We start from the raw sequence: 15,399 nt of genomic DNA, 5'->3' as shown, positions 1-15,399 counted from the left end.
GAAATCATTGGCTCCTCTGATTGCCAGAGCCCCTTGATATCCATGTGAGACCTCACAGCCCGTTCCACTCTTCTGCTTCCAGCGGAGACCCTCCTGGGCTCACAAAACACGCCAGTGACAACGGAACCCGTTCAGCCAACCAGTCTCCGCAGTCCGTGGGCAGCTCTGGCGTTGACAGTGGCGTGGAGAGCACCTCGGACAGCCTGAGGGACCTGCCGTCCATCGCCATCTCGCTGTGCGGCGGCCTCAGCGACAACAGGGAGATCACCAAAGGTACCGTCGGGGAGCCGGTCCTCAAGCCAAGAGCGCCCCCTGGTGGCCGCCGGTGGGAACGGCTCGAAGCCTGGGCTCCTAGAATGAGTTCAGGTCACGGGCGATGTTCTCTGGCCGGGTTAGTGGAGCACACGTGACCACTGTTGCTCAGGCCCCGAACGTTGCTGCCTGGCGGTTGGCTGACCTCAGGGTTCTGTGGGTCACACGTGGCTCCAGGCGGCGGCAAAGCCACTGGGGTCACGGGTCGTCAAGTGTGCCCGCAGAGCACAGCGTGTGCCCGTCCTGCAGGGGTGCCCCAGGGCGGCAGCGTCAACACGGGGAAAACGCAGTATGTTGCAAGTGTGCAGAAGTGCCGGAGGAGAGAGGGATGTCTGAGCAAGTGCTGGGACACATCCCGGCTGCATCCGAAGGGGGCACCCACCCTACTTATAACAGTGGTTTCCCAGCGTCTTATGCCAGTTATGTGGTGAGGTGGCCCTGAGACCCCCAGTCGATGCAGTCAGCCATTCCAGCTGATGATTCCTGGACCTGGTGGCCCTGGGTGTTTCCCACCCCAACCTGCCTTAGGCAGGTCACCGCGCTTTCATTTGTGATTTTGTCCATCCTTACGACCACCGAGGGCGTAGGCAAGGTTCCTATCCCCGCGTTACACGTGAGGGAACTGAGGTTTGGGCAGGTTGGTCACTTGCCCAAGGTCACACCAGTGACTGTGACTTAAACCCGGGTGGCCGGACCTTGAGCCCTGCTCCCCGGTCCTCTGCTTCTGCGGGCACGTGTGTTTACCGTAGTCCCACACGCCTGCTGCCGCGGAAGCGCATGTGCACTGACTAAGGGTCAGCCTGCCCCCCATCCTCCGACCGCCCCACCTCCCTCCATTTATGTGCAGACGCTGCCCCCAAACTAACGGAAGCCCCCTTTGCAAATAGATTTTATAGGATTGTCTGCACAGTTGGAATGTATAAACTCTCAGAAAATAGCTGTGAACACGAGCGGGTGAAAAACAGGCCTGGGTTTTGAACCAGATTTTCCTTCTATCTTCCCTGTGCTTGCTTTCACAGATGCGTTTTTGGAACAAGCCGTGTCCTATCAGCAGTTTGTGGACAACCCTGCCCTCATCGACGACCCCAATCTCGTGGTGAAGATCGGGAATAAGTAAGTTCCTCCCGAAAGTCATTTCAGCCGTCGTGTGATAATGCTTCAGCTTCGATTTCTCAACTATAGAGACCTGGACGATAGCTCTTGGAAATACATGAAATTAAGTCTTTGTTAAAAGTCTACTACTGTCTCTTCACCCTTGGCAAAATGCTGCATCACTATATAGCGAGAGTGTTGACGTCACTGGATCCCGGGGGGTCTACACTCACCTGCATGAGATTTCATGATGGGAGGTGTGATGTCACAGCCCTGGCCCGTGGGGCTCGGCCCATATGATGCGCGGGTGTCGCACGATAGACTGCACACACCCCGTGAAAGCTTCGTTGTCTAGGGTCAAGGGGCGGGCACGTGTTTTTACAGACTTGGCAAACTTCTCTCTCCAAGAGGAAGCCATGGACGTTTATGCGTTAACTGAGGGTCCTAGTTTCCTTTTCCTTGAAAGGTGGCAAGAAACGCCCCAGCGCGTTGGTGGTTGATACGCTGCGAGGCAAGGGCTGCTCTCAGCTGGCCGCTTGATCGCCCGCCATGCCGCGTGTCCTGCCAGACGGCCGTGGCCGCTGTGGGTTTGGATGGAGGAGGGGCTCCTGCAAGGGCGGGGCATGTGGGGACCGGGCCGGGGTGCTGGCCACAGTCTTGGACTCTTTAAGGACCCAGCTGGAGTTCCAGAGCCTACCACGACCACTTCTCAGGACATGAGGTTTTCAGTCTGAGCCTTGGTCTTCTGACGTCTTTTTGTTGTTTCGTGTCAGATACTATAACTGGACGACGGCGGCACCTCTGCTCCTGGCGATGCAGGCCTTCCAGAAACCTTTGCCAAAGGTGAGCTTTACCATGAGAAGGAAAGGGACACGGAAAATGATGGCGAGATGAATCTGGGGGGTTGGAACTTAGCTTTTAATTTAGAAACCAGGAGGTGAATTACACCGTGCTGTTTGGAAGTCCAAGGGTGTAAACGTCAGGGTCTCTCTTGCACCTTGACTGTCCTTCCCCCCTCCTCGCAATCAAGGCAGTGCCGGTCCGAGCCCGGCCCTCTCCAGTCCCCTGTCCCCGCACCTGTCATGCCAGGGACACAGGTGGAGGCAGAGCAGACGGGCTGACGTCTGAGCCCAAGGGAGACGAGGGGAGAAAGGGTGAAGGGCGGGAGCAGGCAGCAGGGTTGGGCGCAGGGAGGTGCTGTACCAGCTGCCAGGTGCCACCGTCAGCATCAGGCGTCCCTCAGCCAGGAAGCAGGTCCGGGGCCGATGGGCCGAGGAGGAGCAAGTGCGGGCTCTGGGCAGCTCGTAGCTGCACCTGAGCGCAGGTGAGCGGCTGCAGGGAAGAGGCAGGGCGAGGGGCAGACGCCCCGCTGCGGCCCCGCTGTGCCCGCATCCTCCCCCTACCGGTTCCCTGGGCCTCGCCTGGGATTGACCGTTTTCCGGCGTTTCGTCTTTCTACCAGATGCTACGTTCTTTTTGCTGCAGAGGCCACGTCTCACGCTTGCCTCCTTCATGTGCTTAGCGAGCGCTTTGTGCTGCCGTGGATGTTGTGGTCTGTCGGAACCTTCATCTCTGAGGTTCCTGAAGGTCTAATCCAACTTCGTTGAGCCCCTGCTCTCTCCTTTGTGGTTGTGTGTGTGCGTGCTTTGGGATTGTGACCTCATCCTTGGTGGTGCTTTATCTGTGAGTATCCTTTGCGGACTGGGTGAGGGCACGTTCTCCAGAGTGGCTTTTGTTTTGTCCTCGGCAGCTTCTGCATCGCATCCATGGCCCAGGACAGACTTTGATGTTACGTGTCTCAGCTCTTACAGATCCAAAAGAAGAAAGAACAATGCACTAGATACTTAGTGATAAAGTTCACAGAAAAAGAAATGACTCTTGAACTTAAAGAAATGAGTCTTTGTGGTAGGCGTTCTCAGTCTTTCTACAGGTTGTCAGTAATTTTTTGCATTCTGATTTTGGTGTTTATCTAATACAGAATTTATCTTTATATGTAGAATTTTTCACCGTTTTCTTTTGTGGCTGCTGGGTTTTGTATCACACTTGGATATTTTGAGGGTCATGAGTGAGGTATCAGGAACCATATCAGTTTTTTGTTTTTTTTTCTCTTCAGCTGGTTATTGAATCACGATGCTTTGGTTGCAAGAAACAGAATGACTACAAGTGCCTAAAATAATAGGGGTTTATTATCTGGTATAATAAGAATGCTAGAGGTTGGTAGTTTCAGGCTTGATGAATCTGGGTGAGCTTCTTTGATTTCCTTGGCTTCCCCTTTACGATCCCAAGATGACTGTTTTACCCATCATCTCCTCATACAGCCGCATCCAAAATAGGAAGGATAGAGGCAGGCTTCTCACACTTCATTGGCCACAACTTGGTCACATGACCACCTCTAAGCCAGTTGTTGGCAACACAGTGGAATGGCCAGTCGAAGTGGTGCTGACCAATCGAAATTCCTCCCCTGGAGCTGAGCCTGCCTTCCCAGAACATCCTGTACAGTGTAGTCTGATTCTCGAGCAAAGTGTTGGCTATGTTGGCAAGAAAGAAAGGGGATGATTCACCCAGGGAAGCAACCGAGAGGGTCTGGCAAAGCTACCTAATTATCCCGATACCTTTCATTAGATAACTCTTTCTCCCACTGATAGGCAGTTACAACTTTATCATATTACTACTTCCTCCGTGAATTTAGATTTATCTCTGGACTTTGTCTTCTGTTGCATCAACATGTTTACTCATGTCCCAACACTGCATTCTTTTAAATACTATGGTTTTTAAATGTATTTTAATAAAATAAATTTTATTAAGGCTCATGCCTACTTATTATTCTGTCTGAGTTTTCTTGGCGAGTTTTGTTTGTTTGTTTTATAATTGAACTTTAGAATCAGTTTGTCTAGGGTTGAAAAGAATCCTGTTAGTTTTTTTTAATTGGAGTTTTGTTATATTTATGGATGAAATAGGGGGAATAGGGTAATTGACATCTTCATGAATTGTCCTATTCGTGAATTGGGTATGCGTGGTTTGCTTTTTGGTGTATTTTGTGGTTTTCTTTTGTGTCAGGTAGGGATTTTTAAATGATAGAAAGAAGCAGACATCAGGCTAAATATGTGAATTATTTCTCTTTCCACTTACCTGCAACTCATTCGGTTGAAAGACTTAAATCTTTCATTACTAGCTGAGGTATCAGCTACCTGATAGTTCTGTAAACCAAGGAAAGGAAATTAGATAACATTTACCTTGGTCCTGGAATTAGCCTCAAGATGGCTATTTTGTTCTTTGGAAATATGTAGAAAATTATTATTATTTCTTAAAAATTTATTTTATTAAAGTACAGTTGGTTTACAAAGAAAATTATTAATTAACGTTTAGTCTCCTCCTATTCAATTGGCATTTATTTAGGGCAAGAGTATGAATTTTCTTTTTAATACCTGAGCTTTTAAATCAAATGCATCTATTAATACTCAGTGTGCCAAAATTTGGAAACTTACATTTACTAAAAAGATCCTGTGCATTTTACCTTTTGTTTAAGACTGTTTACCCTATACCTCATGTTAATCATTTCATTTTTTATTTTATAATCATCTTATTGAGAATAATAATATCTTAATCAGTAAACCACTTTAATTTGAAAACTTCTGGTCTGACTAATCACTAATGATTTTCAATGCTTTCTTTTTCTGTTGTTGTTGTGTTGTATTTTATTTGTTGTTTGTTTATTCCTTTAACATCTTCTTAAGTCTTCATGCTTAAGTTATCTTAATGTAATTTTGGACTCCATTAGGTTTTGCTTCTCAAAAATTTTTAATCCACAAATAGTATGTTGTGTTTTCTCTGATTTTTTTTTTTTTTTTAATCTTAGTTTAATTTGCATGTGTGTGTCTTTTGGTTTGAATGTGCTAAGTTGATCTTTTTTTGGTTCCATTATTTATGTTACCATCCATTTAAAACAGGCCACGGTGGAATCTATCATGAGGGATAAGATGCCCAGGAAGGGAGGAAGATGGTGGTTTTCATGGAGGGGACGAAACAGCACAATCAAGGAGGTGAGTCTGGAAAACAAGAGTGTTGCTACTTAGCTCAGCGAATTTTGGTTTTGGGCAGTAGGGTTTGTCTTCATGCGCGTGTCAGTGAAAGAAGCCATCACACTGAGTGTGCAAGAGTCAGGCCTGCCACAGGGTAGGCAAAGGCAGCACAGAACGAGGGGAGGTGGAGAAGGGCCCGGTGCGGTGACCAGTTGCCATCACCTCCTGGCTCTGTTACCTCTCAGCCTGGGGACCGTCCTGCCCTGCACCGTGTCTTTATCTGTAAAAAGAAGAGATTCAACGTGATGTTTAAAATTTTTTTTTTTTTTAAGTTAAATATCTTCCTGTTGCTTGTGAGAACAGTTTTAACGAGGTAGACTTACAGCCTAGACTAATTCCCATTAGTCGTTTCACTTCAGTGGCTTTGGTTTCCATTTCTATAAATGCCTATAATTTGTTTCAGATCTTTGCCAACCTCTCAACCTATTTCTTTGCTTGGCTTCTGTGCCAGTGTGTCCGCCTGGTCTTTCCCCCGCCACTGCCTCGGGGGCTATTCCTCCCCTGGCTCAGACCCTTTGTAAGTGGGTCCTCAAGGGTTGTCTTAGAGCCCTCTCTCCTGCTTCGACTGCCTGTTTTCCCCTAGGCAACCTCATTCACGCCCATGCGATGACTCCATTTTTATTAACAAGGAAGGCGTTTTGTACTCCATGTCCGTTTATCAGATAGCCAACTAGGCAGATATCTCCACGTGGATGCTTCAAGCGCTTCAAACTCGTCATTTCTGAAATCGATCTGATGGTTTTCTCTAGAGTTCTTCCTTTGTTGGACCACCGTCAGAAAATGGCACCACTGTCCGTCCACAGGCTAGTACTTCCTTCTTCCCTCACCCCTCCTGTCAGTTTACCATCCTAAATATCGCTCAGGCTTTCCATTTCTCTCTAGCTCCACACCCCACAACTCAAGGCTGCCACCTTCCCTCCGAGGATTGCTTCCAAATGGTCTTTTTGTATCCATTCTTGCCCTCTCTTCCTCATTCTCTGCAGTTGGCATTGGTCTATGTAGTATAATGGCCCCATTTCTATTTCTCCCTGCTTAAAAGCTTTCCGTGGTTTCCCAGCGCTCTTACAATTAAGACCAGTGTCCCTAGCATGGTCTACAGGACTTGTGTATCCTAGCCCCTGCCTCTGTAGAGCCTCACCTTTTGCCATTCTCCCCCTGCCCTCTGTGCTTTGGTGGCCCTGGCTGAAAGTACATTCTACCCCAGGACTCTTGCATGTGCTATTTCTCTGCCTAGTGTTCTTAGCACCCCTGTCACCCTTCTTCACTTAATTAACTAGCATCTCAAATGGCCCTTTCTGGGCAGGTTAGGCTAGTCTGCTGTTCTCTGCTCTCCTAACCCTGCCTGTGAACTTTTCCTTCACGGGTTTTCTCATCGTTTATAATTATACACCGATTAGTACGACTGTTTGATTGACATCCCCGTCCCATCCAGACCCTAAACTCCACGAAGGCAGAGACCACACGTGCTCGTGGCTTTGATCCCTGTGGTCTCCCGAGCACCTGTTTTTGGGACCCAGAGCAGGGGTTCGGCAGATGTTTGAGGGAATGCTGATTATACTTCTGGAATCTAGTGTGAAGAAAGCCCAAGGGCAGCAGTCAAGTTGGTTATTATAAGAGTAAAAGAAATCCCAGGAGCTCAGTTTGTTTATTTCATTAGTTCAGAGGGAAAGAGTCTGTTGGGAGGGTTTCCAAGATAAAACTGTTCTTGGGCATTTTCTGTCCACATACCTGAGCTTTGCTGACTGTCCCATTATCTCCAAGGGGTATAAACACGGTAGAGCAAGCATGCGCTTTACTTTAGGAGACTTAAAGTGTAAGGGGCCTTTCTGATTCTCTTACTGGAGAGCAGAATGTTCGAGAATTTAAGAAGAAGGCTACTTCAGAGACCTATTTTTGCAGAGTGTCCAGAGTTTCATTAGTTGGAACTGCGGAGAATGCGGCATGCAATAAGGAAGAGTTATGAAATCTCTTAAAAAAACCTGAACTATATTTCAGATAGATACACATTCCTGCGCTGGTCTAATAAAGAATTGTTAATAGTGGCGGCTAAGTTACCTGTCTCAACAGGTAAATTAAACATTACTGGGCCTGTTCTCACATCAGTTATTTGTGTGCTTATAAAAAGCTAAAGAATATTTGGAAATAGCTTGTACCCATCAAATGTTAAGCTCGTCACCCTGTTACACTGTTTCTATCACTCATTTTCTTTGTTCATATTAAAAACATCAATCTCTACCCCCTGACCAAATGACCACAGATCATGAAATTTGACTGTAAATTCTTTGTCCTTTGACACACCTGTCTGGCCTGTGATGACTGCCTGTGACGTCTGTGGGGCTAGTGGAGGTTCTCCTCCTCCCTTGCCTGCTGTGGGCCGGGCTCTGTGTTCATGTGCAGCATCTCCGTGGTCCTCATGGCAGCGTTAGGAGATGCATGTCATCATTCCTGTGTTGCTCGTGAGGAAACGAGGCTCCAGAAGGTTCCATGACTTGCCCGAGGTTCCTAAGCCAGGGCAGCAGGACTGGGCCCAGAGCTCTTAGAACTCCAAAGCTCTTTCCAGTACCTCAAAGGAGCATCTTCTATTAAGAGCATGCGGTATTGAGAAAGAGAATGCGCCCATGTTTTTCTCAGGCAAAATATGGTGTGAAAATATTTTCAGGCATTTCTATCAGCAATTATAAGAAAATATTTTGAAAGCCCTCGCGTATCCAAGCAGCCCTTGATAAAGCATTTGCATAAGCTACAGTGATTATGAAGTTTGGTTTGGTGCCAAGAATACTTATGGAAAACAGACTTATTTTTGTCAAAAATATTTCTCAGCTTAATTGTAGACGGCTAAGCAAGGGAGTAACTAGGACCCACCATCCCTGCGGGGGTGTGCCATTGGGGAGGGCATTGGGGCCCTGCTCTGGACTTTGGGGAGCCCGTCACAGAATGCCAGTGGTTGTGTAGGTGGTTTCCCTTTGGCGTGTCCATGATTCTTTGTCTTCTTCTTCTCCAGGAAAGGAAACCAGAGCAGTGCCTGGCAGGAAAGAGCCACAGCACTGGGGAGCAGCTGTCACAGCTGGGCATGGCCACCAGGTACAGTGCCAAGTCACCTTGGGGTGTTGCGGCTCCTTTCTATGTCTAGGGTCAAGGCACAGATGCTGATAGGGTTCACCGAATAGCCCAGGTCCAACTCAGTGACCTGGAGCAGTTTACTCAAATTGTTGTTCCCATGAATCAGATGGAAGCGTCTGCTCCTTAGATACTGAATTTCCAAAGTAAATGTGAGGCGTACATGAGATAATGTAACGAGCACTCCTCGTGGTCTTGGCACGTGCTAGCCCTCGGTTTACAGAAGGTGATAGTAGCAGTGGTGGTAAATAATGTTGATGAGGATGAACAACAGCGTTGACAGTGGCATGAAAACAAGTTGCCCTTCTGAAGGAACTTGCCTTTCTCTATAGTTTAAACACTTACCCGGACTTACATTGATACTTTCCTAAGTATTGATAGGGATTCCTATTAACTTGGTACAGGAGACCTTGGATTTTGATAATACGGATCCATATTAGTCGTGTTTTGTCTTCAGGGTAACCTGCTTGTACGGGATTTGAGGGTAACTTCTGTGAGGGCCATGCCATCAGCCACTAATTCGACGGTGTTATTGCGTATTGACGCTGAGTGATCCGAGCTAGTATAACGCCTTTTCCATATGACCTCACCCTTCCGGTATTCCTGTGCTTGAGAAACCCAGGATTGCGTTTCTTATTTGGCAGGCAGAAAATGCTAACATGTTCATTGAGGGCAAGATGCATATCTCTATCCTCTTTATGGCTTAGAGGGCAAGCCAGTGGCTGACCCAGAGCAGGCATGTCTTAAATGTGCTGTTACTGAACTGATGAGATTTTCCCAGTATATTGTTGTTTCACAGGGGAGGCGGGCTTAGATTTCAAGTCCTTGGATTCCTGGCCATAGCTCTGTATCTTAAACTATTTTATTTCTAGAACTCATTGTTGGAAATAGAAACTCATGTAGGTGTCACGTAGGAAACAGTCTGATTTCTTTCCTGTCCTCTGTGGAGAAGAGTGTGCGGGACCTGATAAAACTCTGCATGGCAGGGCCGGCTCTCGGCTGGGATGCTATCAGAGGACACCCTTCCTGTTCCGCCTGGTGGCGCCCTGGCGCTGCCCCTTCCCATCTGTCCCCCTGCCGGTCTGCCCTGGACAAGGGAGCAGGGTTGAAGAGCTTGTGTATTTCTCTTCCAATCTTCACCCTCCATCTCTGGCTCATTCTCTGGGGAGGGGCTTTCCAGCACGGTTATCTGGATACCTTCCCGACCTGGAATTTTGAGTGTGCCTTGAGTGAGCTTGGAGGGGAGAAGGCAGGTGGAGCTTGGGCTAAGAATGTGCAGTCCTGAGGTGGTGTAGGAGGCCGCTAGGATAGAAGCCAGTGGGTTTTCGGTAAGTAGGTGTTTGAAGCAGCAGGATGTACATGGCAGACTTTGGAGTCAGGCAGATCTGGCTGGGAGTCCTGGCTTTGGGTAAACTCCTTTCCGTATCTGAGGGAAGGAACTAGCGTGCTGTCCGTTCCCAGAGCAGCCAGGGAGGGAGACACAGGCAAAGATGCCACCCTTCTGTCCTGAGCAGTTTAAACCAGCAGTTTGGCTGCACTGGAAATACCCTGCTCTCCTGGGGCTCTTTTTGAGACCCTCTCTGTCCTGCAGTAATTTCCAAGCAGAAGAGGCAGCATGAGCTGGGACTTTGTCACTCTTGTCTGTGATCTTTGGCGAACTCCTCAGCCCCTCGGTGTTTCCTCCTTCATCTGTGAAATGGGCACAAGACTGACACCCACACCGCAGGTGTTGGCTCATCTAATCCTCCCGGCAGCCTCATGAGAAAGGAGGTGCAGAACGTAAAACCCAACAAGGCCACATGGGCTGTGCCTGTGGTCAGGAGGGTGGCTCTGTGGTGGCCTGGAGGACACAGACTCATCTTAACCGTGCAGTTGCAAGTGTTTAAAATTATACTCCGCAATATGGGCCAAACGCAGGATGTCCGCCAAATCCGGCCTGCGATATGCCAGTCTGAGACCTGGGGAAGGCTGGCCAGGGGCTCAGAGAGGTTTAAAAGGGACAGAACACGACGGTGGCTGGTACGGGCTGTGGGCTGTGTGTTCTTCTCCTTCCCGGCCGCCCGGTGGGCCGAGGGTGGAGGGAGCAGCAGGGGGCGTCTGCAGCTCTTCCTGAGCTGGAACATCGGCTGACACAGTCCATCTGAAGCGCTTCGGACTTTCTTAGTATCTGATGTGATCCTATTCAGATGTTGACAGAAACGCTCTGCCCTGTTAGGTAGAAAGAGTTTGACTATCGGCCACTCCGAGTTAGTCAGTCAGGCTACATTTTTTTCCGAAACCTGAAACACGAAGAATTGACTCTTGCGAAAGGGATTTGAGGTTCTGAAAAGTCTTCGTGTGAAGTCTTCTGAGCAGTGTACATCTTTTCATTTTTACTGGCATCCTAGTCCCCTAATTAGATTCATGCAGTTGACTGAAAAAAAGTGTCGGAGTGCTTTCCTAATTGACAGACTTGTGATTGACAGAACAGTCCCTGAAGTCTCATAATTGAGCAAACAGCTTGTCACCATGCAAGTCATTAAAATACCGTCAAAAACTGCACACTGACAAGTGCGAACTTCAGTGTTGTTCCCAGCTCCTTGGCTGAACGCAGACACTCGAGTGAGATGAGCCCTTTTGTTTCGTTCTGTCGCTCCTTGCAGACGCCGCAAAGCCAGTGACAGTAAGGACTGTTGCAGGAGTGGGGAAGTGGGTGGCCAGGTCCGCAGATGACCGTGCCCTCGCCCTAAGCCGGCACTGCCAGCTGAGGTGTACAGCTCCCTCTGCAGTTTCCGTATCTGTGTTTTCCTTTCTGCGCTCCCTCAAACGTGGCGTGCTGCACCGACCTAGGGGGTTTGGTTTTCATTTTAAAGCAGCAGATGGAGATAAGAGCTCTTCTGCCTTGCTTCCACGTCCCACCAGCAGAGGCTCACACCAATCTGTTGTCACTGAGAGCTTCAGTTCACATTTGGATCTCATTTCCCACCAAACTGTTTGCGTGGAGCATAACATTTTCCAGTTCAACAAGGGGCCTGTAGCTTCATCTCCTGGCTTCCCACCCGGGCACTGGTCAGGCCGCTTGGCTCCAGGACCACGTGTACCCGTCTGTCTGAAAACCAACCGCTAGGTTGTTGGTTCAGAAGGATTGGCGTTGTTTGTAGGATCGGCAGGGGTCAGAAGGGGAAGGGACTTTTGTGTCATTTTACACATGAGCCACCGAGGCCCAGAGAGGAGTCCTGTGGTTGTGAGGCCTTTCCTGGGACGCCTGTTTCCTGGTCCACTTCTTTCTGCCTCGTGCCTGCCGGCCTCTGGGACCTCTTGGTGGGTGGGATGCCGTTTGCTCCCCTGCACTTTAAGATGAGGAAATCTAGTCTGAAAGAAAATAGTCTGAGCAGGATAGCACAGCCTGAAGTTCCTGGGGTTCAAACCCGGGCTTCTCAGGTCTCCACTCTACCTAGAACCGGCCCCCAGCGTCACAGGTGTAGATTCATCCAGTTGTAGCTTAACCCCGCCATGGACCAACCGGGATTCTAGGCTGCGTGCTCTTTCTCCGTGGACATAGTCACCTGTCCCCACGGCTCGTTCACCAGGGCTGTGTCCCCGTGATGGCCAAGTCTGTGACTCCAGCCCAGATTGTTCTGTGAGCTCCTGGACCCCTCGTCCGGCTGCGCTCAGATGTTCTCTGCCTTCTTAGCATAGCACCCGTCCAGCTCTGTTGTGATTGCTCAGACAGAACGCCCCGGGGAGCGCAGGGGCCAGGCTGCTTGCTGTATCCTCCACGCCTGGCATGGTGCCTAGAGGCATCGGTGGCATGAGCTCCAGCCCACTGGTCCACAGCCCACAGGCTGCCCCTCGTAGGGCCCCGGGAGCAGGGGCCTGGGGAGGGGCGGCTCATTCTGGACATGGAAAGGGCCAGTAGAAAAGAACACAGAAGCGGGGTGCCGTGTAATCAGGTCTTGCCTCTTGTCTGCCCTAGTGCGGGGCAGTATTGGATTGTAGGAACTGCTTCTGGAATGAGCACATGGGGCAAGAAAGCAACAGGCTGCAGAGGAAACACCCAATCATTTCCTGGTAGAAGGGAAGGGAGGGCGAGGTAGCAGGAGGACAAGGTAGGAGTTCACTGAGATGCCAAGATAAGATGGAGCCCCGTGTGCCTGTCTTACATAAAGGGATGAGCTGAGCCAGAAGCTTTGCGGGGGGAGGCGTGCATCCGGGGAGTCGGGCGGGGCCTGCTCTGGGGCTGCCTAGCTTTCTCCATTTAGCCTAACAAACGTTTACGAAGCACTTTGTAGGGCGCTAACGGCATTTTTAAAGAAAATGGTCCCGGGAAGCAGGTCTAGTACTGCTGGGTTGGGGACTATGCCATAGCAGGATTTGAATCCAGGGAACAGCTAATTGCTGACATGCCTTACCTGAGCTATTTAAAGAAAATGAGGCTGCTTCCCACCCGCACCTCCCAGCCCCCGACCACGTGGAGAAGTCCACAAGCGCTCGGAGCGCTGGATTCTGTGCAGGTGAATAAGGTACGGCTCTTGCTCCGGGGCAGCCTGCTTAGGGGTCCTGGGGAGCATCGGGGGGCCTTTCTTGGCTCCCCCGGCACCTGTTCGTAAGGCCTGGAGTGTCCTCGTTACTTGGAATTGTGCGTTTGGAGCGGTTTGTACCGGAAACTGATCAGCTTGGACGTGCAGAAAGTTTGGGCTCCTCGTGCTTGGCCAGCAGCCTGGGACAGGGGAAGAGAGAGGATGTGAGCATCCTCCAAGGCCAGGAGGGCGCTGAACCCCGCTGGTCAGGAGGGGGAGCCTCTTGGTTTAAAGTAGAGTGATGGTAACAGGGACGTGAACGAGGAGAGGCAGTCCCGGATGAATAATGCAGGAGCCGCATGGAGGGGATTAGTGACGGCGTCTGGTCGGGGAGCAACCCCAGAGACAGCGCCGGGAGACACCCGATGGACTCCGTCATCGATTCCGGCCTAATGCATTTTTAATGGCTACCCAGATGCGCTTCCTAACTGGCAGTTACATCACTGTGTGTTCCAGAATAAAGCACGAGTCATCCTCCAGTGACGAGGAGCACACGGCCGCCGAGCTGGCCAGCTCAAGCCACCTGCCCTTGCTGTCCAGCGTTAGCTACAAGAAGACCCTGCGCCTCACGTCAGAGCAGCTGGTGAGTGTCCCGTGCTCCCCCTCCCCCACGCTGTGGGCACTGGCCCAGCCACGGCCACCTGGACTCAGTGGGTTCCGCGATCCGGGCGTCCCTCCCATGCTCCGGCTCCGGCTTCAGCTCTGGCACCTTCTCTCTCCAACCGCCTGCTGCCCCCCCCGTGACCTCCTCACATCCCCCTCTCGGTGCCTCCGGTTCGCGCCCCACGTCAGCTGCTGCCCAGCCGGGCTCCGCGGCGTCACTTCCCCTGTGCCGGCCCTGACGCTGCCCTGGAGGCTCCTGTCCGCAAGTGTTGGCGGGAGGCGGCCTGAAGGCGTGAACTTATCCTGAGCTGTGAATGATGGATAGCCCAAATCTCGCAGGGCTGTTTCCACTTTTCCAGAGATGTGTTTGTTAAGTCAACCGCATCTCCCGAACTGGGGGAACTGGAGCACTTGTGATGGGACTCGGGGAGCTTCCGGCAGCAGGGCGCCATCCTGACCACAGCGTCCTCCGCTCTGCGGCTGTACCGCCCGTTGTAACCCCTGGACCCTGGTTCCCAGGAGCAGACAGCGAGCAGGTATCTGCGCCCTGCTGCTCTCCTAAGAGTTCGTGGGGGCCAGGCTTCGTTGTGACGGTGTCTGATGGCAAAAGAGAACGGTCAGGCCTGACACCCTGCGCCGCTGGGGGCGACCTGGACTCCTGCCCACAGCTGGCTTGCACTCGGGGGCCCCGGTGCAGATTCAGAGCCGCTGAGAGGGGAGTCTGCCTTCTGAATCTGGTGCGACTTCCTGGGGTCTAGCTTCTGGGCTTCCGGGTGTGAGATGCACCTGATAACTGAGACGACTGCTTTCTCCAGTCTGTGTCCGTGTATTAACTAGTTCTCATGGCTGGTTCGGGGAACGTATTTTCACACTTGACTGAGATTCGTCTCCCCGGCCGTGGCCCTTCGTGCTCAGCCGTGGCCTAGTAAGTGCATGCCAGTCTGAAGTTGTGATTTCCTGCGGCGACCCTCAGAGCCTGTCACTTACAAACCCCAGGGGACGTGGGTGAGCTGCGCTACCCTGGGGCCTGCGAGGGGGCCTGGGGTTCAGGTTGCCCAAGTCCTGGAAGGACCAGTCCTCCTCGAGAGCAAGACAGGGAAAGAACTGTACGGCGGCCTGGGGTGGTGCTTTGAAAAAAATAAAATCCGGATCCGCTTGCTCGTGGAACAGAAACCGAAGATCCCTCCCTCTGAGCCTCGCCCTCCAGCGGACACAGAGTTCTTATCTTTCAGAAAAGCCTGAAGTTGAAGAACGGACCCAACGACGTGGTCTTCAGCGTCACCACGCAGTACCAGGGCACGTGCCGCTGCGAAGGCACCATCTACTTGTGGAACTGGGACGATAAGGTTATCATCTCTGACATCGATGGAACCATCACTAGGTGGGTCCCGCCGACTCGGGGCCGTGGGACCCCGGGGCCTGGAGCCAGCGTGTCAGTTCCTCTTTCTGGGGCATTGTGCAGCTCATGCAGTTCAGTTTCTGGGGCGGTCGGTGCCGCCCGCGGAGCCATAGCTCCTTGATCTAAACAGCTGCAGTGGGGGATCGGGGGTCGCTTCCCTCTGGGGCGGTGGCTCCCTGACTTTGTTGCTCAGTTTCGGGGTTTCCATCCAGAGAGCAAGTTGTGCATCCCATTTGCAT

At 51.1% G+C, this 15,399-nt stretch overlaps 2 protein-coding genes across 14 annotated transcripts in view; one reads left to right on the top strand and one right to left on the bottom strand.

The window, feature by feature from the left end:
- Positions 1-15,399, bottom strand: part of LOC309643282 (uncharacterized protein) — a 437,652-nt gene that overhangs the window by 276,969 nt on the left and 145,284 nt on the right. The window lies entirely within an intron of this gene.
- The window catches only part of LPIN1 (lipin 1), a 219,891-nt gene that overhangs the window by 92,889 nt on the left and 111,603 nt on the right, over positions 1-15,399 (top strand). For all 13 annotated transcript variants that reach the window (XM_082425896.1, XM_082425900.1, XM_082425889.1 and 10 more), the window contains 7 exons: positions 83-273; positions 1,332-1,425; positions 2,178-2,247; positions 5,351-5,443; positions 8,484-8,563; positions 13,615-13,741; positions 14,994-15,142. In XM_082425896.1, the coding sequence (XP_082282022.1) occupies positions 83-273; positions 1,332-1,425; positions 2,178-2,247; positions 5,351-5,443; positions 8,484-8,563; positions 13,615-13,741; positions 14,994-15,142 (804 nt within the window). The remainder of the gene's footprint in view (positions 1-82; positions 274-1,331; positions 1,426-2,177; positions 2,248-5,350; positions 5,444-8,483; positions 8,564-13,614; positions 13,742-14,993; positions 15,143-15,399) is intronic.

The sequence above is a fragment of the Balaenoptera physalus genome (genome assembly GCF_965194825.1).
Source record: "Balaenoptera physalus genome assembly, chromosome: 15".
NCBI lineage: Eukaryota > Metazoa > Chordata > Mammalia > Artiodactyla > Balaenopteridae > Balaenoptera > Balaenoptera physalus.
The sequence above is the reverse complement of the archived record's forward strand: the minus strand, read 5'-3'. Positions and strand labels throughout refer to the sequence as shown.